This window comes from Nanorana parkeri, unplaced genomic scaffold (genome assembly GCF_000935625.1).
Source record: "Nanorana parkeri isolate BGI_ZX_2015 unplaced genomic scaffold, ASM93562v1 scaffold291, whole genome shotgun sequence".
Lineage (NCBI taxonomy): Eukaryota > Metazoa > Chordata > Amphibia > Anura > Dicroglossidae > Nanorana > Nanorana parkeri.
The window spans coordinates 200,766-224,818 of record NW_017306559.1 but is presented as its reverse complement, the minus strand read 5'-3'; the positions used below and the strand labels follow the sequence as shown (position 1 = coordinate 224,818).

The following is a 24,053-nucleotide window of genomic DNA, read 5'->3' as shown; positions in this document are numbered from 1 at the left end:
AGTATTGAGTTGAGGTGGGCTCGGCTACTCCCCCTGCAGTGCCAGGCGTTTGGCTGTGCAGGATGTGGATTCCTTAGGGTAACGGGAGGACACAAACTAGCGTATACTGAGATACCGCGAGCTGCTGCTCTCTGTATACTGAGACGCTGAAGCGGTTCCTGACAATTATGTCTGGATCCGCCCAGCTGCGTGACTGACAGCTGGCTATATTATTTATTAATAATAATAATAATCCTTTTGTTTTCACTTCTCAAGCTTATAGAAGTGATTGGGCATTACAGTATAGGACACAACATTGACAGTCAAAGGCTTAAAAGCCAATTCCACTGGAAACTGGTATGTGCCAACAAATGTAATTTTTGTGGGATTCCAGTGGTGAGATTTTCTGTCTGGGATCTCCAGGTCCTCTCTACTGCTGCAGCTGCTATGAAGTTAAAGGTGGCCATACACTGCAATGTTTTTTCTTTCTTCAACCTGTGGGCTGAACAAGGAAAATATAAGATTCCTCCATTACGTCATTACTGTGGTCGGGCAGTTGATGAGATGGCCTTACAGCCTGATGCTTCTGCCCAGTCTGGGAAAGATTACAATAAAAAAAAAAGGGGGGAGAGTCCCTGAGAGGGGAAGCTATACCATTTAAAGAGTAGAGATTCAGATAATGACAGGTGCCCTTTTTATTGACTGGTTCTATTTAGGCCTTTTTACTTTTTTGGGAGTGGTTAAGATTTTGGAGTGCATTAGCCTGTAGCTCCTGAATTTCTTTCTGATGTAATTGCACTTTCTACTGTGAAATATTAAACCATTGTTATGTATGTGTCTGTTGTCTGCAGGGAAGAGGGTTGTGTTAATAAAGAAGTTCCCCCTGGAAGTGGAGAGGCCTGGAAAAGAAGTAACTCTGTTCCTGGTCCCAGCCTCTGTTAAAGGTAAAAATAATTGTAATACTAATTGGGTTCTTTTTTTCTTCATTCTTTTAAATGGCAGAAATTTGTAGGCAGCCATTGCTGATCTCTTTTTAAAACTGCTTGTAAGCTGATCCCCTGGCTTCAGTATGTCCTGAGTCAGAGTTGGAGAAATGCATGCAGCAAATTAACTCAGAACTGTTCTGGGTCAGTGACTCGAAGTTCTCACCATGTCTGAGAAACACAGAAGAGGATGGAGACAACTTGGATAATTTCCGGGGTTTTTTTAGAAGGGGGGTGGGGGGGGTAGCTGTTGCAGCCTGCCATTTTCAGAGTGTATTTTATTTTAATCACGTAGAGGGTAGAAATGTTATAACGCCTATTGGGGTTTTTTTTTTTTTCTTCTTCTCTCTTCCCGGAGGCGCAACAGGAAATATCTCTAAAATGGATGGAATTCTCGGCTGTCATTGGAACAGGCGTCCCAATTAATCATTTTTCTCTGCTTGCTCTGGTGACAACTCTAAACGTTTGGATTTCCCCTCAGTTTTAGTTCCAGTTGCATTTGTCATGAGGACAAAAAGAGGGGTGACACTCTCCAGTAGTGACACACGGAAATAATAATGGAAAGGTCTTCTAACTCTTCCCCACTCCATTGAAAGGGATTGGTGGCTTTTACATAGTTTGACTACTTTAAGTAACTGCCATGAATATCTATTAGAAAGGAGTAACAGACTTGCATGCACTGATGCATAGTACAGGTATGTTTTCTGCAGAAGATGTTATTGTTGAACCTGATGACAATCTAATGCCAGTATTGAATCTCACTTGTAGTGCTGCAGAGCGCAGACTTTAGTCGCAGAGCAGGGAGATAATACCCAATAACGCCTTTCCTTGCTGTGACCCAGTCACTCGGCCTCTGGCGAGCCTCAAGTGCTGTGCTCCTTCGCCATGGGATTGTGGTCATTTTTCTTTGTATCGTTTTCTGCCTATTCTACTGCTTCTCAGGAGAGCATGACTTTAAAGTGACAGGTCCTCTTTTAGAGCTTAAAGTATGGTTTTTATTGTCTTGTTTTCAGATAATTCAAAGATGTCCTACAGCCCTGGTGGACCTGTGTTCTACTGTCTGCAGGATATCATGAGGGTCTGCAGCGAGACCAGCAGTCACTTCTCCACCCTCACTGCACGCATGCTTCTTGCTCTGGATAAGTACGAACTTTTTTTTAAATGAATGACATTTTATGTGTGAATTAGTACCGGTGAGTTTCTTTACAGGTCATTCTAAAAAAAAACCTAACCTGCTGGAATGCTTATGTGTTTGAATAAAGCCCAAACTCCACCTTTTTGTACTATGAATTAAAAAAAAAAAACAGCCCAGCATTGGCAAGACTAAGGTGGGGGAGGGGAAGAAATCGGTGCAATTTGCATCAAGAATACATCGCCGCATTACACGTGCTACAATGCAATGCATGCAAAAGTAACATGCTTGCTGTGGTATGAATAAACCCGATTTGTTAGGTATTGATCCTGAAACGTAATCCGTGGTGACAGAAGTACGTCTGTATTGGCAGACTTTGTTATTCTGTCATGGCTGGCTCAGTTTAAATCAGAGGTGGACAAATTAATATTGTATTTAGGAGCCTGCCTGCCCCAATCCAGGAGCCAGCAGGATTTTTTTTTAGGAGCCAGCTCCATTGACAAATAGAGAAAACCTTAAACGTTAGGCACCAGCTGTAATTGTAAAGGAGTATTGGTGACCTGGCTCCTAGGATTTGTACAGCCCTTCTTTAGATGTGGTGGCTGCATTTGTGGTCTCTATACTTTTAAAGGACTGATAAGCTGCAGCATATGACATTTGTTGTTCTTGGGTTCACTGTACACTAAGCGTAATTCGGCTTGCCTGTTCTCTGTGCAGGTGGCTGGATGAGCAGCACACAAAGTCTCACGCCATCGCTGCTCTATTCCGACCGTCGCCTCTAGAAAGGATAAAAACCAACGTCACCAATCCGGCTTACTCCTCAGAAGACGGCCAGTCCGAAGACTCTCTGCACATGGGCTACACGGCCCTGGAAATCAAGAGCAAAATGATGGCACTGGAGAAGGCAGACATCTGTATATACAACCCTCTCTTTGGATCTGACCTGCAGTACACCAACAGGGTACGGTTTTCATGTGCTTCGTTCAGCTTTAGTGTATCCTGTGCTGGGTGGGCGTCCCCCAAGTAGACATTTAAATATGGGACATCTATAGATTATTCAGGATCCATACAGTCTAACTAATGTCCGACTTATTGGGTCCACTCTATTTATAATCGGTACTTGATCTTCATTGTGTGCAAGTCATTCAACAGTCTGCTTCCCCTTTTATAGGTGTCCAGTGAATTAAAGCCGAGTTCCGGCCTTATCTTCAGTCTTGCACAATTGTAAAGGCTCCTCCCCTGTACTTTATCTGCTTATTCTGATATCACTTTATATTTACTTGGAGTTCAGCTTTAACAAACTGCCCCTCACAATGTAACCTAAAACCAGACCCCCCCTAAGTTAGTCCCTAACACTAAAGTTGCACTTCTGCTTATCCTATGCTGTGTTTGAAGCAGTGGACACTGAAAGATATGAATCCCATGCCTAAACCTAATGTTCCAGTGCCGAGAACTACTGATATGAGTACCCAGACTGTCATCTTAATCCTTGCTTCATTAACTATATAGTCCCTCGCCTTGAGAAAGGGCACTGCATATCCACATGCTAATAGCTGATGGTTGGAATACCTTGACAGCTAATGGCCTTATATTTGTCCCAGGTCAGGGACTTCTGCAAGGTGGTCGGAAATATAACGGTTCCGGCCATGAAATCTTTGCTGCAATTTTGCAACATCTGCTCCTATCTCTTTGAGGGACACAGGCAGTATTTCATTTTTGGGTTACACTGCTGCCTGCAGGAGGTTTGGACACTGGCAGCCCAAAAACTTTAGGCCAGCCCAGAAAAAAAAACCCTCCTACTACCAGCATGTCTCGTTTTTTGCTTTTGTCCTCGGAAGGTAATGGTTTCCTGTCAAGGCACGCTCGTCTAGATCTGTAAACGCTTCTTGGGCTTATTGGCATCAGACAACTGTTTCCAAGATTTATAAGACTGACACTTGGTTTTCTGTTCATTCTCCTTATTCTACCAGGTGGAAAATTCACTCTCTAATGCCAACTTTGGGCTTAAGGTCCTTCAGGAAACTCTTTGAGCTGCAGGCAGTTCCCAATTTTCTTGGGCTTGTTAGCCTTTGTGTTGACCACCCCTCAGTTGGAGTGAAGGTGAATGACTTTGTGTCCCTTTAATGGAGGACAAAGAAATTAGGTTTTTGTACTCTCTATTATATCCTTTTCTTGTAGTCCATTGAAGGACACAGGTCCCACCATTCTCTGTTTATGATCGTGCTCTTGGTAGTAGTACAAAATTGAGGCATGCTGGTAGTTGGAGGGGATAATACCCTGGGCTGGCCTACACAATTCTTCTTTTTTTTTTTTTATCAAATCCTCCTGTAGGTGGCAATATAACCCAACTGACTACCCGTGTCCCTCAATGCACTTCAAGAAAAGGATTTTACAGGGAGTACAAAATCCTATGTTGGTTTTTTATTTTTAAAAAAAACTCCTATCAGACTTGGTGTTCTTGTTGGCAGGCTCTGATTTCCAGGTGCTTTGCTTTCGTTAAAAAGGTCTTTTAAACACAATCCAGTCCTTTTCCATTGACATAAACTTTGGTAGGTTTCAGATGGCCATACACTGTGTAAATTGATTCTTGATCAACTTAATTCTCATATCCATCACATAAGCTGGCCATACACAATACAAATTTTGGCTGGTCCTTGATGAACTGGACGAAATTCACACAGTGGGTGCCTTTTATAAAAAAGGCTTTTGGCTGGCGTCCCTTGATCATCTAATCAAAGGAGCTGGTGGGAAAATCTTTGAACGATCAGAGTGGGCGCCAATTCGGTGTCAGCTCTGTTTGGGTATTCTGACAGCGGCTGGTGGCCAAACCATTGCAGAAGAAGTTTAAGCACATGTGGTTGAGTGGGACTGTGTTTGAATGGAAAGCTCATCTGCATGTGTTTGAGTTATGCTGAATGACTCTTCCAAACCTTTTTTTTCTTTTTTTTGCCTTGTTTACTTTGAAATAACCAAGTTTTCCTTTTTTTTTTGTAGGTGGATAAAGTGGTAATTAACCCGTATTTTGGGCTCGGTGCTCCGGACTATTCCAAAATCCAGATTCCAAAGAGAGATAAGTGGCAGAGGAGTATGAGCAGCGTCCTGGAAGACAAGTACAGTCCATGTTCCATTCTTCTGCTTTTAGTATTCTGAAGGTGCCCACAGACAGAGAAGGGCAGTTGGATGTGTTTAGACCGTCTTCCAGCACTAGTGTCCTCCCGCTTGCAACATGAATGCTTGGCTGAGCATTTTGTTTATCCTGTTGGGGAGTGGAGGAGGGCATGAAAGCGTAAATGATCTCTGCCTGTTAGACTGGGAGAATGGTAGCAGTTGGACATGGCAGCAGTTGGACATGGCTGGGTTCACACTGATGTGCTGCAGTGACGCATGCATTACTTTGGGTTACTGCAATGCAAATATGCGTTGTTGTGCTACAGTACTATGCATTCTTAATGGCACCCCAATGCACCTTGCTGATGGATGTGTGTTACCACAAGCCACAGTACTTTGAGTTTTAGTGTGGTGCATTACAAAAAATAGTGCTTGCACTTTTTTGGTGCATTAGGTAACCCATTCAAATGAGTGCTATAGTGTTAACTCGGCCTAAAGCTGCCAAAAATGTCACCCAACCGCCAGGTTGCCCTTGCAGGCAGAGCTCCAGGACTTCCTGGTAGTGTTGCAGTTTGCCCATCCCTTCCTGCCTCCTGCACATTCCTATTGGCTAGTGATGTACTCCATCATGGTGAGAGACCCCCCCTCAAGTGTCTAAACTATTGCTGCACTTTATACTTGACATAAGTTTCTCTGTAATAGTTTCTCTGTAATAGTATAGTGACATGGCTGCTCTAAGCAACTCCATTTATTTTTCATCCATTCTGCAAATGATTTAGGAAAATCCAGCACTATATAACTTTAAGTGGGGTTGAAGCTGAACTCCGGCCTTCCCTCCAGTCTTGCACAATTGTACCAGCTTCTCTGCTGAACTGAAATGGCTGACTCTGATGTCACTGCACACTGTCGGCTTCTCATAATATGCATTCGAAGCTGCAGCAAGTCATTAAGAGTCCATCTCATTTACTGGCTGGAGGACATCCATCATCATCTAGATCTTTCCCCTCCAGCCTGACTGTCCCTGGCCTGCACCTTTCATTTATTGGATTTCAGTTTTTTAAATGATGGAGGGTCAGCATAACATGTAGGCATTACCTAGGGATGTCTGCTTTCAAATGCAGCCTGTCTAGGAACACCCACTCCTCCAGACTGAAATCCACACATCAAGGCATTTTGATATTTTGCCTAACTTCTACCAAGAGTCAGCCCACTGCTTGCAGAAGGACTGAGGGCTCTCTGGAGAAGTAGTGAGGCAGGGTGCTGTGATGTTTTCAGGAAGCTATGTACAGCACCCTGATAGCCCCTCCCACCAGCCATGATCTTCCTGCATTACACAGAGAAGCAAAGAAAATGGAAAGTTACATACAGGTGAAACTCGAATAATTAGAAGATCGTGCAAAAGTAATGGCAGTAAGTGCTGCAAAAGGGGCCCAAACCAAGTACTGAGTACATATGCATGCTTGTACTTTTCAGAGGTCCCATATTGTTCTATGTACAATCCTTGTTTTATTGATTGCATGTAATAATCTACTTTTTTGAGGTTGTGGATTTGGGGTTCTTGGGGTTTTCATGAGCTGTAAGCCATAATCATCACAATTATGACCAATCACGGCTTGAACTATCTTGCTTTGCATGTAATGAGTCTATCTCATATATTAGTTTCACCTTTTAAGTTGCATTAGTGAAATAAATGAACTTTGCACGATATTCTAATCGAGTTTCACCTGTAGTTACATACATAGTTAGGTTGAAAAAAGACACAAGTCCATCGAGTCCAACCTATAGAGAAAAAAAAAAGAAAAGCCTAAACGGAACACTATGCCCACAATTACCCCCTGTTGATCCAGAGGAAGGCAAAAAAAACCCCTATAAAGCATGGTTCAATTTGCTCCAACAGGGGAAAAAATTCCTTCCTGATCCCATAAGGCAATCGGATATTCCGTGGATCAACAATCTCTGATGCTTAATATACCTCTAAGAACTCAAAATCCAGGAATATTCTGTGCATTTAGAAATACATCCAGATGTTTTTTTAAACAATTAACTGAGCTAGCTAGAACTAGCTCCTGGAGGAGTCTGTTCCACATTTTCACAGCTCTAACTGTGAAGAATCCTTTCCGTATGCAAAGGTTAAACCTCTTTTCCTCCAGACGCAAAGAGTGCCCCCTTGTCCTTTGCAGTGACCTTAACGTGAATAATTTGGCACCAAGTTCTTTTTATATGGACCATTTATGTATTTATACATGGTAATCATGTCCCCCCTTATTCGCCTCTTCTCCAGAGAGAACAAATTCAGGAAAGGTGTTTTTCTTTTTTTTTTTTAAATGAGGAACCAAGGAAGAAGATTAATCTTCAGCTTTATTCTGTTTTAATTTACTGAAAACATTTTAACATGTTACACTGGAGTTAAATTATGTGAATACGCCCTAGCGATTTTAAATGGCGTTTGACAATTTTGTTTTGTTTTCTGTGTTTAAAATGAAGAAACAAGTTTGGTTTTTAATGTTTTGGGTTTTTTTTGTCCACTAGAGAGCGCCAGTGGGTGGACGATTTCCCCCTGCACCGCAGTGCTTGTGAAGGCGATACCACACTATTAAGCCGATTATTAGATGAGGGATTTTCCGTCAATCAACTAGACAATGACCAATGGGCCCCCATACATTATGCTTGCTGGTGAGTGTTTTGTTTACTTTGTATTGTGTAGCAGAATTCCAGAGCAAAAACTAAAGCTGTCTGTACATTAGTCGATGGCTGTAAATGATGGATATGATTGTTGCTGTAACTGTTTATTCCAGTGTTAAAGGAGAAGTATTGGGACAGTAAAATATACTCTTCCCGATATAGTACTCGGATCCAGTGTGGGACCCTGTAGCTGTCACATATTAGCTCTGTATTCCAAGAATTGAGCGATCATGTGACTGCTAATCACTCATCACATGGTCTCCTTTCTGCAAAGAACGGTGACTGTCAGTTACCAGCCCTGCAGGGATTCCCCCCTCTCTGGTCCTCCAGCACTCATTGGAGGAACAGACAGGGGAGGGGGCGGGTACAGCTGGCTCTGGCTCTAGAGAGGCAGGTCCATCTGTCAAACAGGCATCCGGATGGATACCAACAATATTGTCCAAATCCTTCCCGGCTGCTTCTCGGCTCTACCATACTGCCTGCTATATGCTGACTTTGGGTTACAGGAGTACATTAGTAAAAGTTCTCCTGTGACCCAAACAAGAAGTAAAGCCAAAGATTATTAATGGACTGTATATAGTGCATCATTACCAATCGTCATATTTTAGGCCCATGCGTTCCTATAAATGGTCCATACTTCTGTCGCCCGCAGTGGGCAGTGAAGAACTCAGAACCTGGGATACGCTTAAATTGTTTATTTAAAAGATAACTTGGGTGAGGGAGATGTATTGTTTAAATGTAACCCTTCCAGGAATGTATCTCTCCTAGAGATTACAGTACTCCTGCTGACAAGGTCTTCATCTGTTTCTCTCACCAGTACGACAGAGCCACCTTTGTTCAGCCATCATCCGTGGTCCCCATCTACTTCCTGAACTGAAATGACACAGATCAGCCCCTGCTGCAGCTTCTCCCCTCGTGAATTGCTACATAGTTACAATGTTGAAATCTGATAACTGGGGGAGAGGAGACTGAGGAAATACTTGCTCCTGCCTGCAGCAGACTGATGACATCATCTCAGCCTAGGCAAAGTAGCTGGACTTGAGCTCAGGGACTACGTTTAATAAAGTATAAATATACATTTGCTGGATATTGTAACCTATCATGAGTATGCAAGAGACTTGCATAGTTACTGAATTTCACTTTAAAGGAGAATTATGGGGTGAGGGAAAAACACTAATCCCCTATAATTCAAGCCGACCTGTAACAAAGAAGCTGTCACAGGTCGGCTCTTTTGATTGTGAAGTCAGCGAAAACACACCGCTATCGCTGACTCCCCGATCCCCCCCTCCCTGCAGAGAGGGGTGAGTGTCAGTCACCGCTCCCTGCAGGGATTCCCCCCGTACCCTCTCAGTTTCTGCAGCGCTGAGTGGGGGAACGGACTAGGGATGGGGTGGGCACAGCTGGCTCTACCTCTAGATAAGCTGAGCCAGCTGTCAATAAGCCAGCGGGGTGGATCTCAACAGTAATGTCAGGATCCGTCCTGGGTGGGGCACTCTCAGCATATAGCGGGTAATCTTCATCAGCAGTGGGCGGGTGACAGAGGTGGGCAGAGCATTCATTTTGGGGAGACCATGCTATGACGTTTGCACTATGCAGACGGCACAGTTTTACATTCGCAGGGGTGTCCACATAGCATAGTAGAGGAATGTATTGTAATGATATGTCTTCTGTTTTACAAGGTACGGGAAGGTGGATGCCACCAGCATGTTACTGGATAAAGGGAAATGTAACCCAAACTTGTTGAACGGACAGCTCAGCTCTCCTCTTCACTTCGCTGCTGGAGGTGGCCATGCTGAAATCGTGCAGATCCTCCTCAATCACCCTGAGATAGACAGGGTAAGTTTTGCCTTCTTGGTGTATGACGCACCATGTATTTGTATCAGAGCCTGCTTGTGTGTTTCATATTTTTATAGGATGTCTCTGTACAGAACAGATCATTATGTGACTATTGACTGTTTTCATAATTACTATTTTCATAAAACTATTCCCCAACGTCCCATTTTGCCAGCAAGCTTATAGACTTTTTCGAATGTTGCTTCCTCTGTTGCATGCGTTAGCAGTTATCTATAGGTGGCATGCACCCCCATACAGCAAATATGAGAGGTCTTCAGCTCCCGTAGACAAGTCTACACCTGTGTCTTTGTAGCCCTAAAGTGTATCTGTGTTAATATACCCACTCATAGTTATGTGTTGGGGTAATGTCTGGTTCTGCTGGTTGGCAAAACAGAGAATAATTCAATGGATGCACATTTAGCAAACTGCCCTTCCCACCTTTGCTGCTTATGAATTGACGAGCTGTAGTGTAGCTCTGACGACATTTCCATGCAAAAGAAAGTTTCCGCTCTAGGTTCCACCGTCCTTTTTTGTTTGGTTACAGCACATCACTGACCAGCAGGGGCGCACTCCTCTAGATATATGTGAAGAAAACAAGCAGAGCAAATGGGAGGAGACGGCGGAGCTGCTGAAGAATTCCCTCAACAAATCCGTAAGATCTTTTATTTCTTTTTACTTTTCTTCTTTTTTTTCCCCCTTTTTTTTATTTTTCCCTCCTGCTTTTTTCCCTCCTTTTTACTTTCCTTCACTGAAAGAAGAAGAAAGTAATGGTGCGCTATATACAGCTCATCTGTAAATGTACAGGTCATACACAAAGTAAGGAGGTGGTGAAAGGGTTACATGTCACACAGTGGGAGAAACGAGCTGAGGGGGTAATGTTCTGGATTAGGGAGTTGAAGGAGTTCTTATACAGGTGACCTAGAGACAGCATGGGAATCTGATGTACAGGAGAGATTTGAAGAGGTGAGGTGAAAGGGTTAAAAAAAAAAATCAGTTAAAATCCCCCAATATGAATCATCTGCTGCCTATGACCTCCGTCATTCACAAATCACTATTCATAACTACTGTTCTTGGAACGGAGGAAGGGGGAGGACTCTTGAATGTAAACACTACATTGTTTACATTTGTGATCTCTGTTATTGTTCATCACAGTGACCAAGGTACAGAACTGCTCGGATCGGCTCTGTACACTGTGCATGTGATGTGAGCTGAAGACGGACCACATCACAGCCGTTACCAGACACTCTGGCCGCCTGAGGGTGTTTCCTGGAGTGACATTTATAAAAGTCACTCCAGAAATACACGGCCACCTTTTTGCTGTTGGTTTTTTTTTTCTTTTACAATATGGCGGCAGTGAATTGGTTCATTAAAAGCTGAAGTTGTACCCTCATTCAGGGCCATCCCTAACTTATTCGCCACTTGAGGCAGCCAAAAGTGAGCCGAGCTGTCAGCCCCTTCTTTGACTTTAGCCTTTACTTCCTACCTGTGTCATGTGACATCCTGTGAACTTAATTGATGGCACTCTGTGTCTTTCTCTCCATCAGTATGAAAAGGTGCGCATCTATCGGATGGACGGCTCCTACCGCTCAGTGGAGTTGAAGCATGGCAATAACACAACGGTGCAGCAGATTATGGAGGGGATGCGTCTGTCTCAGGAGACCCAGCAATTCTTTGCCATCTGGATCTGCTCTGAAAATATTAGTAAGGAGGCTTGTTATTGTGAATAGCAGCCAGACTGTTTCTCCTGCAGCCAAGGCACCATGTGCAGCCAGAACAAACCTTTCACTCATCTGAGATGACATGAAATCTGATTGGTTGCTTCTGACCTGCTATGTAGAATATCATCAATCTTTACATTGCTTTAGTAAGTCCAAGGCCGTATTAAAGAGGCGCTATAGCCCCAACTTGTTGGATCTGACCTTGCTGTCGGTGGCCCTGGAGAACTCCCCCTCACTTCCTGTGTGAAATTTCCCAAGTGGGGACACATAATAGAAACATGTTAGAAGATCTATCCCTTCATTCAACAATGTACCCAAATCCTAAAATAATTAACCATAGGTCCACTTGGGAATAAATATTTTCTTTTCTTTGTGTTGCTGTGTCAATGGATATGATAGGTTACTGGGCAGGGCTTAGCTAAACGCATCCAGGGGCTGCCTACATCTAGCATTTTACCTTCAGCGATTACATGTGTTCATTGCAGCATAGATCTTATAATTTGTGTCCAGGCAGTAAAGACATTAAATAAACCTGTCAGTGGAGCAGATGCCTTCCTTCTTCGCAGTCCTTGTCTGTGGTTATAGTGTATGAATTTTCAGTTTAGACTGCAGACAGCCTGAATATAATTGATGCATTGTTTACACTGACCCAAGCATTAAGCACAGGGAAACAAAAGTTAGTTACATTGGCAAAGCCATTTGCTGTACCTTCACTTATTAAAAAGAGCTTGTGTGTTTTAAAAGTACAGTTATCCTTTGAACGCCAAATCTGCCCCAAAACTGTTAAGATTTGGCGTTAAAAGCAAGAAAACTTGCAAAGTTATCCTTTTAAGGTGCCAATGTTTTTTTGTATCCAGGAAATCAAACAAGAAAAACTGAGAGGTGAAATCAAATGACGATGCCACTTGGAGGAGCATTGTGGTGGTTTCAGACAATTTTCCATCATTCACAGAAAATTGGCAAACCATTGTGGCTGAAAGCCAATAAATTGCCAGTAAATTGCCCCGTCAATGATCGGCATTATCGAGCTTTCACAGACACACAGAATTGAAAGTGCATTGTGCTTGGGATTCCTGAGTTTTTCTAAGTTGACATTTTTTTTTTTTTTTTCTCAACCTTTCAGGTCTTCAGCTAAAACCATTTCACAAACCCCTGCAGCACATCCGGGACTGGGCAGAGATTGTGAATGAGCTCACCATCCTGGACCCCCAGAGGGAGACCCCGCAGCTCTTCCTCCGCAGAGACGTGAAGTTACCGCTGGACGTTGAGAAAAAGGTGAGGCGGTGCAGAACGTCTCCCACTCAGCCATGATGGTGCACAAAGCAGCAACTAATCTGTTTTTGGTTTTTCTCGTTCTACAACTTTAAAGGGAATAGATAGTGTTCCCCTATATAGATCTTTAGTTATCACTGGAGGGATCACCAGTAGAAGGAAGGAGGTCCTGATTCACCTATATAGATCTTTAGTTATCACTGGAGGGATAACCAGCAGGAGGAAGGAGATCCAGGTCCCCCCTATATAGATCTTTAGTTCTCACAAGTGGGATCACAAGCAGGAGGAAGAAGATCCTGGCCCCCCTATATAGATCTTTGGTTCTCACTAGTGGGATCACCAGCAGGAGGAAGGAGATCCAGGTCCCCCTATATAGATATTTAGTTCTCACTAGTGGGATCACCAGCAGGAGGAAGAAGATCCAGGTCCCACCCTATATAGATATTTAGTTCTCACTAGTGGGATCACCAGCAGGAGGAAGAAGATCCAGGTCCCCCCTATATAGATCTTTAGTTCTCACTAGTGGGATCACCAGCAGGAGGGAGATCCAGGTCCCCCCTATATAGATCTTTAGTTCTCACTAGTGGGATCACCAGCAGGAGGAAGAAGATCCAGGTCCCCCTATATAGATATTTAGTTCTCACTAGTGGGATCACCAGCAGGAGGAAGGAGGTCCAGGTCCCCTTTATATAGATCTTTAGTTCTCACTAGTGGGATCACCAGCAGGAGGGAGATCCAGGTCCCCCCTATATAGATATTTAGTTCTCACTAGTGGGATCACCAGCAGGAGGAAGAAGATCCTGGCCCCCCTATATAGATCTTTGGTTCTCACTAGTGGGATCACCAGCAGGAGGAAGAAGATCCTGGCCCCCCTATATAGATCTTTAGTTCTCACTAGTGGGATCATCAGCAGGAGGAAGAAGATCCAGGTCCCCCTATATAGATCTTTAGTTCTCACTAGTGGGATCACCAGCAGGAGGAAGGAGATCCAGGTCCCCCTATATAGATCTTTTGTTATCATTAGAGGGATCATCAGAAGGAGGTCCAGGTCCCCTTTTATATAGATCTTTAGTTCTCACTAGTGGGTTAACCAGCAGGAGGGAGATCCAGGTCCCCCTATATTGATCTTTAGTTCTCACTAGTTGGATCACCAGCAGGAGGAAGGAGGTCCAGGTCCCCTTATATAGATCTTTAGTTATCACTAGAGGGATCCGCAGCAGGAGGCAGGATATCCCGATTCATCTATATAGATCTCATTTAGAATACCGTGTCCAGTTCTAGAGACCTCACTTACACAAAGATATCAATAAGATGGAACAAGTCCAGAGGCATACAGCAAAAGTTGGGACAAGTCCAGAGGCATACAGCAAAAGTTGGGACAAGTCCAGAGGCATACAGCAAAAGTTGGGACAAAACCTATCGGGAGAGACTGCAGGAACTTAATATGTACAGTCTTGAGCAAAGTACTGAAAGTGGGGACATGATTGAAACCTTTAAATACATGAAAGGTGTGAATAATGTTCAGGAAGGCTGTGTTTTCATTGAAGCCAAGAATACGGGGACATGACATAAAACTAACACACAAAACAATCTAAACTAACCTTGAAAAGTATTATTTTACTTAAAGGTTTTACTGAAAATTGATAGTTGGAACAGACTTCCAGGAGAGGTAGTATGAAAGTCAGCAGTAGGTGAATTTGAACATGCTTTGGGCAAACCTAAATCTACACTTTGACAAAAATAAAGTTGGGCAGACTTGATGGACCACTTGATCAATTTCTGCTGTCACTCTATGTATGTATGTATGTATGTATGTATGAGGTATTTTATATGGATGTTTAATATTTACATAGAGCTTAATAGAAGGCTATGGAGTAAGTTACAGAAGAGAGACACACACCGGTTTCTCTTTTAGCAGAGATGGGACCCTCTGACTTAATCATGTGCATACAGTAAGTGGATGCCAAGCTTGTCACATGCCTTGATTTATATTTTTTCCACACATTTGCTGGCATACCAAGCTGTCCAGCAAAATTGACGGTTACCAGGTTTGGGTCAAACCATATAATAGTGACAACATTTTTAACTTTTATGTAGTTTAAACCTTTTTTTTTTTCAAAAGAAAATAAAGATGGAACTACTTTAAAAGTGTTGGGTTCCAATATGTTTGTGTCCACAGGGTGACAACGTTGCTGTCGGTTTGAATGCAGATCCTACAACAATGTCACCTTGTTTTTTAAAAAAATAATTTAAACTGGCCAAAAAACATTATATTTTTAAATGGTTGTTGCACTTTTGCTCCACTTTACTAAAGGAAGTAGAGCGTCTTTCAGGAAAGATTACAAGCTGCGCCGCCAGAACGACACTCAGTGCTCAGTCTGTAATTTCACGCTTGGCCTCAGGTGTGATGGCAAGGACTCCATGTTTGGCTCAGTGAAGCAAGACGCCCGCTAGATAGGATTCCTGGGAAGGAAGAAAGCCGTGTTAGAACTGTGCTGTATATCTCTCCTGAGCTTTCCCGATTAGAGTATGATGAGGAAATTAATACTGTGGTTTTGTACTGCACCTCTTTAAGAAACAGATGCTCGTCGTTTCCTCCAGATGTATTATACAAGACATTGCTACATTAGGATCACCCTCAGTAATGCTTTTCATTTACAGGATCATTCACCGCTTATAATTAGAACAGGATCTTTGCATATTCTAAGATATTCTAAGCTTCCCAGAGTGGAGCAATGAGGAGCCCGGGCCTCAGACTGTCAGACAGAAGAGGGCAAAAGTTAGAAAGCTTTGTTAAAAAAGTGTGAACCAGCAAAAGTGTGATGCAGGAGGATAGTTAAAGTGCATGCACAGGCATTACCCAAATTTACACCCAGAAGTCCCCCTCTAGATCATGTTTCAGCATTAATTGTTCTTTTTCTTTTGTTCCTGTAGCAAAAAAGCAATTTTATTATTATCGTGACAGCAGGCTGGTAAAATTATTGCAGGAGCAGCCACTAGGAGCTCAGTTCCTGCTGACATAGGCATGCACCCAGAACTACATCTTCAAAAGAGTCCTTTCCCTGTACACTGTATGAGGACAGGCTTTTGAAAGTCAAGGCAACAGCACTGTTTTGTTTTGTTTTTTGCTGAGGAAGATATCAATGTATGAATGTGGAGAGAGACTGGTCAAGTTCTGTAGTCCGGCAGGCAGCTGATAACGCTGGCTGGATTTCGGAGCAGCAGAGGTGCTGTGTTGTCAGCCCAAACAGGAAGTGAGGAGCTCACTGGATTTTTTTAGATGATCAACAGGTGTTTTTCTGTACTTGCAGCATTTTTGAAGGGATACAATTTGGGGAATTGTTCAGATCCTAAGCATCTTGTTTTGAATTGTTACAAAATTGTATTTTTACTATAATGTTTTTTGTTCTATTCCAAAGCGCGGCGCAAAACTATATATACATCCTGAATAATAATACAGTGGTACCTCGGTTCACAAACTTAATTCGTACCATGATTCTGGTCTCAAACCGAATCAAATTTCCTCATAAGGTTCCATGTAATACATAATACTGTACAGTACCATAAGTGCTAAAAAGCACACAAAAAAGCTTCACAGCAAGTGTGCACAGGTTTGCCTAACTTTCTTTTTGCGAACCGAATTGTTTGCAAACAGAAGCGTTCGTGAACTGAGGTATTAGTGTATTTACTGTATTGGAGAGAGATATGTGTATAGTGAACTGTATAGTGATTTGATCTATATTGTAGGGATGCACCGATATATCGGTCGCCGGAACATATCGGCCGAAAAATTGCACCTATGGCATAATGCCGAAAGTGCCATTTTCCTGCTGATACATCGCCGCATCCCTGCTTTCTTTCCTCCCTGCTGGGCGCTGCTCTGTGTCCCAGCGGGGAGGAGAGAAACTGTGACAGGCTGCCGAGCGCTGTGCACAGCCGGCGTGTCCTCCCCACACCGCTCAGCCTCCTATCACAGTCCGACAAAGCGGTGTGTGGGCGGAGACAGGCCGCCATGTCACAGGCTTTTCCTGTGTCACATCATTCCCATTCATTCATAATTGAGGATATAGTATTTTCGGTTAGAAAATTTTCATTTCGGTGCACCTCTACTATATTGTCTTTTATTATGGTGAGGCTGAAAATTAAAAAAAAGAAAAAGTAAATACGGACCTATACTTGTCTCCACTCATGCAATGTCCTTAAGCACCATTGCCTGCCCCTATGTCTTCTCCCTGGGTTAGGAATCTTCGCCCATCATAAATGACCGGCTGGGATGCCTGGGCATTTGTGAGGGGGTTCATTTATCCTGGTATCAGGATATACTGAGGATGTACAGTGAGCTGCGCATGGCAGCTCACTGTACATTTTACAGGGGCTTGTGAACAGAAATGTTTTATTGCAGAAGAGTACATAGGATGTCTTTGCAATAAAAAAAAAAAAAAAATCCTTCCTGCTCGCAAAGTTTTTTACTTTTACAGTTAAATTCCGCTTTCTATGAGCTAGCTTTCGATGAGCTAGCTATAAATTGTTGCATAATATTATGCATTCTCTTTTTCTGACAGCAGATGGCGTATTTGAGCTTCTTCAGACATAAAACAGAATTATATCGACCTTGTTAATGTAAAAAAAAATGTGAAAGTATAATTGATACCATCGATCTGTCTCAATATGCAAAAGAGTTCTCTGGCAAACCTGACAACAAAAATAATTAGTGGTCAGAATCTGAGTCATAGCTTCTGTTATTGGGGATAAAGGAAGTGAATATATTTTAGAACGTGTTCTATCCTGTTGGTTTTGCAGCTCATGTATTTGATCTAGCACCAGCTAAAGCAGAGGTGGGCAACTCCGGCCCTCCAGCTGTGCTTTAACTACAAATCCCAACATGCCGCTGGGAGACATACCAGTCAGTCTTGCAATGCCTCATGGGATGTGTAGTTCCACAACAGCTGGAGAGCCAGAGTTGCCCACCTCAGATAGAATGGCTTAAGAGATTACATCTGTAGGGAAGCAAGCGGTGCAGTATTTCATCTGTTCTTGTATGACTCGGAGCATTGTCCAGGAGAAGTATTTCATTGTCATCTTGTTATAACCCCTGTGTATGTTCTTTATCCCAGATTGAAGACCCATTGTCCATTCTGATTCTGTTTGACGAAGCTCGGTACAACCTGCTGAAAGGTTTCTATCCGTCTCCAGACGTGAAACTCATCACCCTGGCCAGCCTGCTTCTTCAGATCGTATACGGGAACTATGAAAGCAAGAAGCACAAGCAGGGGTTCCTCAAGTGAGTGATGGCAGGGGTTGTTGGAGGGTTACATAGTCAGTGCAGAACCCTAATGGCAGTAGCTAGACATTGGCTGGTATTTGAACAGGCAAATCGTAGTAGCAAAAACCAACCTGTCTAATCCAGACAGATATCTCTTCTAGATATAAGTTCTAGATGTCTTCCTTGATGAGCACAACATCTGATACACACACACACACAAAAAATACATATATATAATCACACACAGTATATTATATGTTATGGGGCTGCTTTAGCCACCAAAGGGTTTGCATTTCTGTCCACCCAGTTCTGAGATTTACACAGCTCTGCCGTCACAGCACAGCCCTGTTTTGTCAAGTTTGGAGACTTTTTTGTTTTCTTTTTTTTTTCTACCTCAATTTATTAAAGAAAAACTCTGGGAATAAAAAAAAAAAAAAACCTACCCTTGCAGTGGGACTGCAAGGTTTAAAATAGGACTATGGGGCAAGTATTTTTCCCCATAGTTCTCTTAAGGGTCACGGGAGGACATGTACTAACCTCCTCCCGTGACCCAAAGCTCAGTATGTAGCAAGCTACAGCTCGCAGTATACTGAGACTGCCGCAGCCGGGACGGATGCCGACAATGCCGTCAAGATCCGCCCAGCTGCGTGAGTGACAGCTGGCTCTGCCTATCTAGAGGCAGAGCCAGGTGTACCCGCCCCCTCCCTCGTCTGTTCCTCCAGTCAGAGCGGGGAGGGGGGGAATCCCTGCAGGGAGCCATGAGTGACAGTCACGGCTCTCTGCAGGGACAGGATCGAGACGTGAGCAAGCGACGGTATGTGTTCTCTCACTTCCCGATCTATTGAGCCGACGTGTCAGTTTCATTGTCACACGTCGGCTCGAACTATGAGAATGAATGGAAATCACTCACCTCATAGTTCTCCTTTTTAAGGCCTTGTTTTGTCTAGGGGGGCGCAAATAAAGCAGTTTAACTATCCTAATCCTTGTTCTCCCAGTAGTCGGCACTCGCCTCTCTTCCCCTCTGCTCCGGCAGTGGCATATCCCTTGTTGTCTGAACGTCTAATGCAAGTCAGTGGACCTTCATTACACTTGACGTCAGTGGTCATTAGACCGCCAGAGCCCAGGGGGAGACGAAAGTGTAGGGACCGGTCTAGCATCCATGCGGGACAGAGGATCAGGTGGGTATATCTGCTTTATTTGAGCCCCCTAGACATAATGAGCACCTAATCCTTGCAATGTGGTGGTAGCCCCACTTCAAGAGTAAGTTTTTTAAAATGTCTTTCTCCTATATTGTGCTGCTTCTGCCACATCCAATCGGAGCAGTGCTGTATAGGGGATTGCAAGAGGTTAATACATAGTCAGATTTAAGTACTTACGCTGTGATGTATTAATGATTACAGAGCTGCATTATTTTGTAGCCTTTATACCTGGCAACTATAAAAAGGACAGAAGAGTCCCTAACTCATGCACGTTTACCTCTTACTTTACAGTGAAGAGACTCTAAAGTCTATTGTACCGAACACAAAGCTGAAGAGTAAAGCTCCACACTGGACGAGCCGCATTCTCCATGAGTACAAGGTGAGCTGATTTCTGGGGTTCCGCTCCTTGGAACTGTCTATTCGGCATTGCATGCCTCCACCTATAAGCCCTCCAGCAATAATGATCCACTTTGTTTTAGCTATTGTGGACCAGGAGGGTTCAGAGATCCAAAGAACAAATTACGTTTCACTATCATTGAAATAAATCTTAAGTATCAAATGCAAATTTTTTTGGCATTTCCCCACCTTGATACCTATTTGGCTTCTTAAATAGAGAGAAGTGCAGAATGCACTAACCCTCAACAGCCGGCCAGCAGACGTGACGTTTGATTGGTTGTTTGGGGTTACTGGCCTGCTCTCATCATTTCATTATTATTATACAGGATTTATATAGCGCCAACAGTTTGCGCAGCGCTTGACAATATAAGAAAGACATTACAATCACAATACAATTCAAGACAAGATGGTAAGGAGGGTCCTGCCCCTGAGGGCTTGCAATCTAAAAATGCTCCACTCTGTTGGATATCTCAGCCCATAGAGAATCACTGATTTTTATATAGATATCAAGCAAACCTGGGTGAGTGAAATACAAAGACTACCATGCCTAGTTGCCTAGCTGTCACACTGATGCTCTGACTTCAGTACTTCAAGGCATGGGGCTGTAATAAGCACACGGGGGGGAAAAAAATAACCAGAACGCGTGATCTTCACTCTGGGTCAGTGACTTAAAGTATTGATGGCAGAGGATCAGTGAGACAACCAGGAAACCGACATTTTATGTGTAGAGTTCAGCCTCTGTAATTTCCACTCCACAGGTCCCCAGCAGCCTATATTTTATATAAGCTTTGATAAATGAGGCTTGGTATTCTATACGTATTATGGTCAAATGTTTGTGGACACCTAACTATCACACCTGATAGTTGGCCATTACAGTGGAGGTGTCACCCTCTTTGCAGCTATAAATGACTCCACTGTGTTGGGAAGGCTTTCCACAAGATTTTGGCTTGCGTGGGGAAATTGTTCCTATTCAGCCAGACCAGGGCTCTGTGCAAGCCATTCAAATTCTTCCACATCAAACCATGCCTTTTATGGTTCTGGCTTTGGGGCATAGTCCTGCTGGAAGAGAAAATATGTTGTTGCCACAAGGTTGGAAGTGCAGAGTTATCTAAAATGTCTCTGTATGCTGTACGATTAAAGTGACATTAAAGGCAAAAAAAATGTTCCCTCCCCCCCATGTTAATGTCAGCACTTACCTTAAATGATGTCTTTTTTTCCGATCTTCCTCTTCTTTCCTGATGTTCATCTGTCCCTCCAGCGGTGCAGCGGCTCTCCGATCCAGCGCTGACTGCTCTGTCCCTCCGATCCAGCGGTGTCTGCATGCGGGTGCACGCGTCCATAGACTTACCTTGCGTCCCTCGTCGCGTCCCGGCCGAAAATGAGAACTGCGCATGCGCGCACCCCAAGACGCTTTGCGGCCGCTCGAGAAATTTCTCATTTTCGCACGGGACCGCGCACGGAACACAGGTGAGTCTAAACTGCTGTTTGAGCAGGTTTTTTTATTTGTTTTAAACTTTTTGCATATATCTACTGCTTGCTATCAGTAGATATATGCAAAAAAAACGGGAGAGTTTAAATATCCTTTAAGAGTGCCCTTCACTGGAAACATCAGAACTCAACAGATTGTTCACATACTTTTGCCTATATAGTCTATATGTGATGGTCAGGTTTCACAAACATTTGGCCATATAGTGTACATCTCCTGAATGGTGCAGATGTACAACATGTGTCTTCTTTCCTTCCCAGAGTCTAAGTACGAGCGAGGGGGTGAGCAAGGAGATGCATCACCTACAGCGCATGTTCCTCCAGAACTGCTGGGACATTTCCACCTATGGAGCGGCCTTCTTCACTGGCCAGATATTCACCAAGGCTACTTCTAGCAGCAACAAGGTCATTCGGGTCTACGTCAGCGTTAACGTCAATGGACTGCACCTCCTCAACCTGGAGACTAAGGTACCTGGGTGTCAAACGATACGGTTGGGTAGATAGTGGAGGTTATTACTGATGGGTGTTAGAGGGAAGTGGTCCAATAGCTCCACCAGAATTGTCTGTTCTAGTATGGACTCTAGAAAGAACTATGATGGTGTCGGTCTTCTTCCAAGGATTCGTATTATTACAGAACAAGCCAGTTGTCGTCATCTCTCGTTCTTGTGTTTGGACATATCATCATTATGGCCTTGTTGGAGTGGCAGAAATGACTTCTGCAATAGCTGGTGGTTGGAAACGCTAGGAGACTTAAGAAGATAGTTGATGATTTAGCCCATCAGTGGCCACTCTAAGCTGAATTATGCATCACAAAAGGTTGTGCCCAACATGTTTAATCTTGCAGGGCTACGTCAGGGGCTGCCTGGTGATGCCTTCTGTGCAGTTTAAAGAGAACCTGTCATTAACATAAAAATAAACTATAGATGTAAGTGCAGGAGCCTAGAGATACCTGCTCATGTAGCAGCCTCCCAAACCTTCCATTCTTAGCCAAATCCTGGCCAGTTGTACTAGACAAAGCCCCAATGCTTAATGTTGAAGAATGCCACTATGCCCGCCCCCCACAAATTCCAGTTGACCCATCATTCTAAAGGGCAGACTCAATGGACTCCTGGGCATTATCAGGAAGTTTCAAAGCTTTGACTGTTGGAATGTCCTGGCATTTGCCTATGATGGGAAGGATTTGGCATGGCAGCTGCGTCTCTGGGTCCCTGTCCTTTTTATGCCTGCGCCTGCTTTTTTGTTTATTGATGACTGGTTATCATTTCATCAGTTTCTACCATTTATTAACTCGTTCTAGTTCTTGCTCCATCGAGTTTTTCCATTCTACTTAAAGGAGATGATGAATAATTATAAGAATGAACTTTGAGCACAATTATCGAAAATGATAAAAGTGGTCAGTAGACATTGGGAGGCACGCCTTGAATCCGAGAACAGTTACATTCACAATGGAACATTGTTTTTGCATTTTGAGCTGCTGAGGGATTTGTAACTAAATGAGGAGTGCAGCATCTGGCAACATTCTAGGATGACTTTAGCCATCAGATGATGGTTAGAGACAATATGGCCGACCTGTACATGTATGGTCCTCCCTTCTTTGCTCTCTCATAGATCCTTTCTGCTCTGATTTCAGGCTTTGTTGATCACTCTAAAGTTTGGTGGCTTCAAGTGGCAGTTGGGTGACGGGGACATGTGTTTCCAAATCCACAGCATCCATAACATGGAGAACAAAATGAGTTTCATTGTCCACACTAAGCAGGTAAGTGTCTGATGTTAATAAAGTAGAGGCGAAGCAAAAAGTCACTGAGTTGCGCAATTGCGCAATTGGATTTCATATGTCGGGATTGGTGAATCCCTAGTCTAATTAAAATCATATCTGGAAGCTTGTGAAGAACCGGTCTTGCAGCCTGATATAAGGGAGAGCGAACAATCCAAAGATACTAGTAAAAAGCAAATTAACACTTAATTGGATGCATAGATCTAAGTGTAGTATCAAAACATCATTTTACTAGATTAAAAAGTAATGCAGTTTAATGGATCTGCATAAGATGTGATGACATCAGCAGTCCTTAGACCACCGAAGCCCAGGGGAGAAGAGGCTGCGGGGACTGGTCTATCAGCCCGGGTGGACCAAAGATCAAGATATTTTTTTTTTAGTCCCCTAGACAATATAAGCACTTAACCCTTGCAGTGAAGGGGTATCCCTTCTGCAAGGGTACGTTTTTAGTATCTCCGGAGTTCTTCTTTACTAATGCTAAGTTTCATCCTCTTCTAAAGGGATGCAGACACCGCAGCTTTTTTCACTACATCCAGCGGTGTAATTACACGTAGCTGCTATGGGGGCTGTGGTTGGGAAGGGGGCCTCACGAGGAAGGTTATTGAGGCAAATTAAGAAGATAATACAGGTGAAGACTGTATCATCATTAAGTGTTGTAATGGTTGCAGTTGACCGCAACCTCGATCCCAATCTAGAAGAGCTGATGCCAGAAACACAGGGTGAAGCGTTGAGAAGATGGTATGGTATCAGTAGTCATTCCTTTCCCTCCTCCCCATCTGTGTGTAGATTTATTGCCTTCAGATCCTCTGGTCATCCCTGTGAAATTCCCCTTTTTTGCCTATCACACTTTTCCTGAAGTTGTAAAAAAAAAAAAAAAACCCGCTGCCATTTCTCAGATGATTATAAAGAAAAGCTGACCTTTCCATTCAGAAACTGGTTTCAGAAAGGACATCATGGGGGAAAAAAAAAAACAGAAGTGAAACTTGCATGAATCTGTGTAATTCTAAACATAGCGCTTCATTCCCCCATCTTTGTTTTCTTGACTTGTTAACAGGCCGGCCTTGTGGTGAAGTTGTTGATGAAGCTGAGCGGGCAGTTTATACCAGGAGACCAGAGCACGACAGAACGATACAGCTATGGGTAGCACAAAATGGCTGCCGGTCCCCTCTTGCCGCCCTCCTGTGCACTGCCTGCTTATACACTGTCTCCGGGGGGCAATGGACTCTCCC

General features: G+C 43.4%; 1 protein-coding gene across 1 annotated transcript in view; it reads left to right on the top strand.

The window, feature by feature from the left end:
• Nucleotides 1-24,047, top strand: part of KRIT1 (KRIT1, ankyrin repeat containing) — a 29,785-nt gene extending 5,738 nt beyond the window's left edge. Inside the window, exons 4-17 of the mRNA XM_018557605.1 lie at nucleotides 831-923; nucleotides 1,976-2,105; nucleotides 2,812-3,055; nucleotides 5,089-5,204; nucleotides 7,732-7,875; nucleotides 9,564-9,720; nucleotides 10,262-10,369; nucleotides 11,262-11,418; nucleotides 12,559-12,710; nucleotides 17,822-17,988; nucleotides 19,461-19,548; nucleotides 21,312-21,518; nucleotides 22,681-22,806; nucleotides 23,879-24,047. Coding sequence (XP_018413107.1) covers nucleotides 831-923; nucleotides 1,976-2,105; nucleotides 2,812-3,055; nucleotides 5,089-5,204; nucleotides 7,732-7,875; nucleotides 9,564-9,720; nucleotides 10,262-10,369; nucleotides 11,262-11,418; nucleotides 12,559-12,710; nucleotides 17,822-17,988; nucleotides 19,461-19,548; nucleotides 21,312-21,518; nucleotides 22,681-22,806; nucleotides 23,879-23,968 — 1,979 coding nt within the window. The 3' untranslated portion in view covers nucleotides 23,969-24,047. The remainder of the gene's footprint in view (nucleotides 1-830; nucleotides 924-1,975; nucleotides 2,106-2,811; nucleotides 3,056-5,088; nucleotides 5,205-7,731; nucleotides 7,876-9,563; nucleotides 9,721-10,261; nucleotides 10,370-11,261; nucleotides 11,419-12,558; nucleotides 12,711-17,821; nucleotides 17,989-19,460; nucleotides 19,549-21,311; nucleotides 21,519-22,680; nucleotides 22,807-23,878) is intronic.
• Nucleotides 24,048-24,053: the final 6 nt, after the last annotated feature.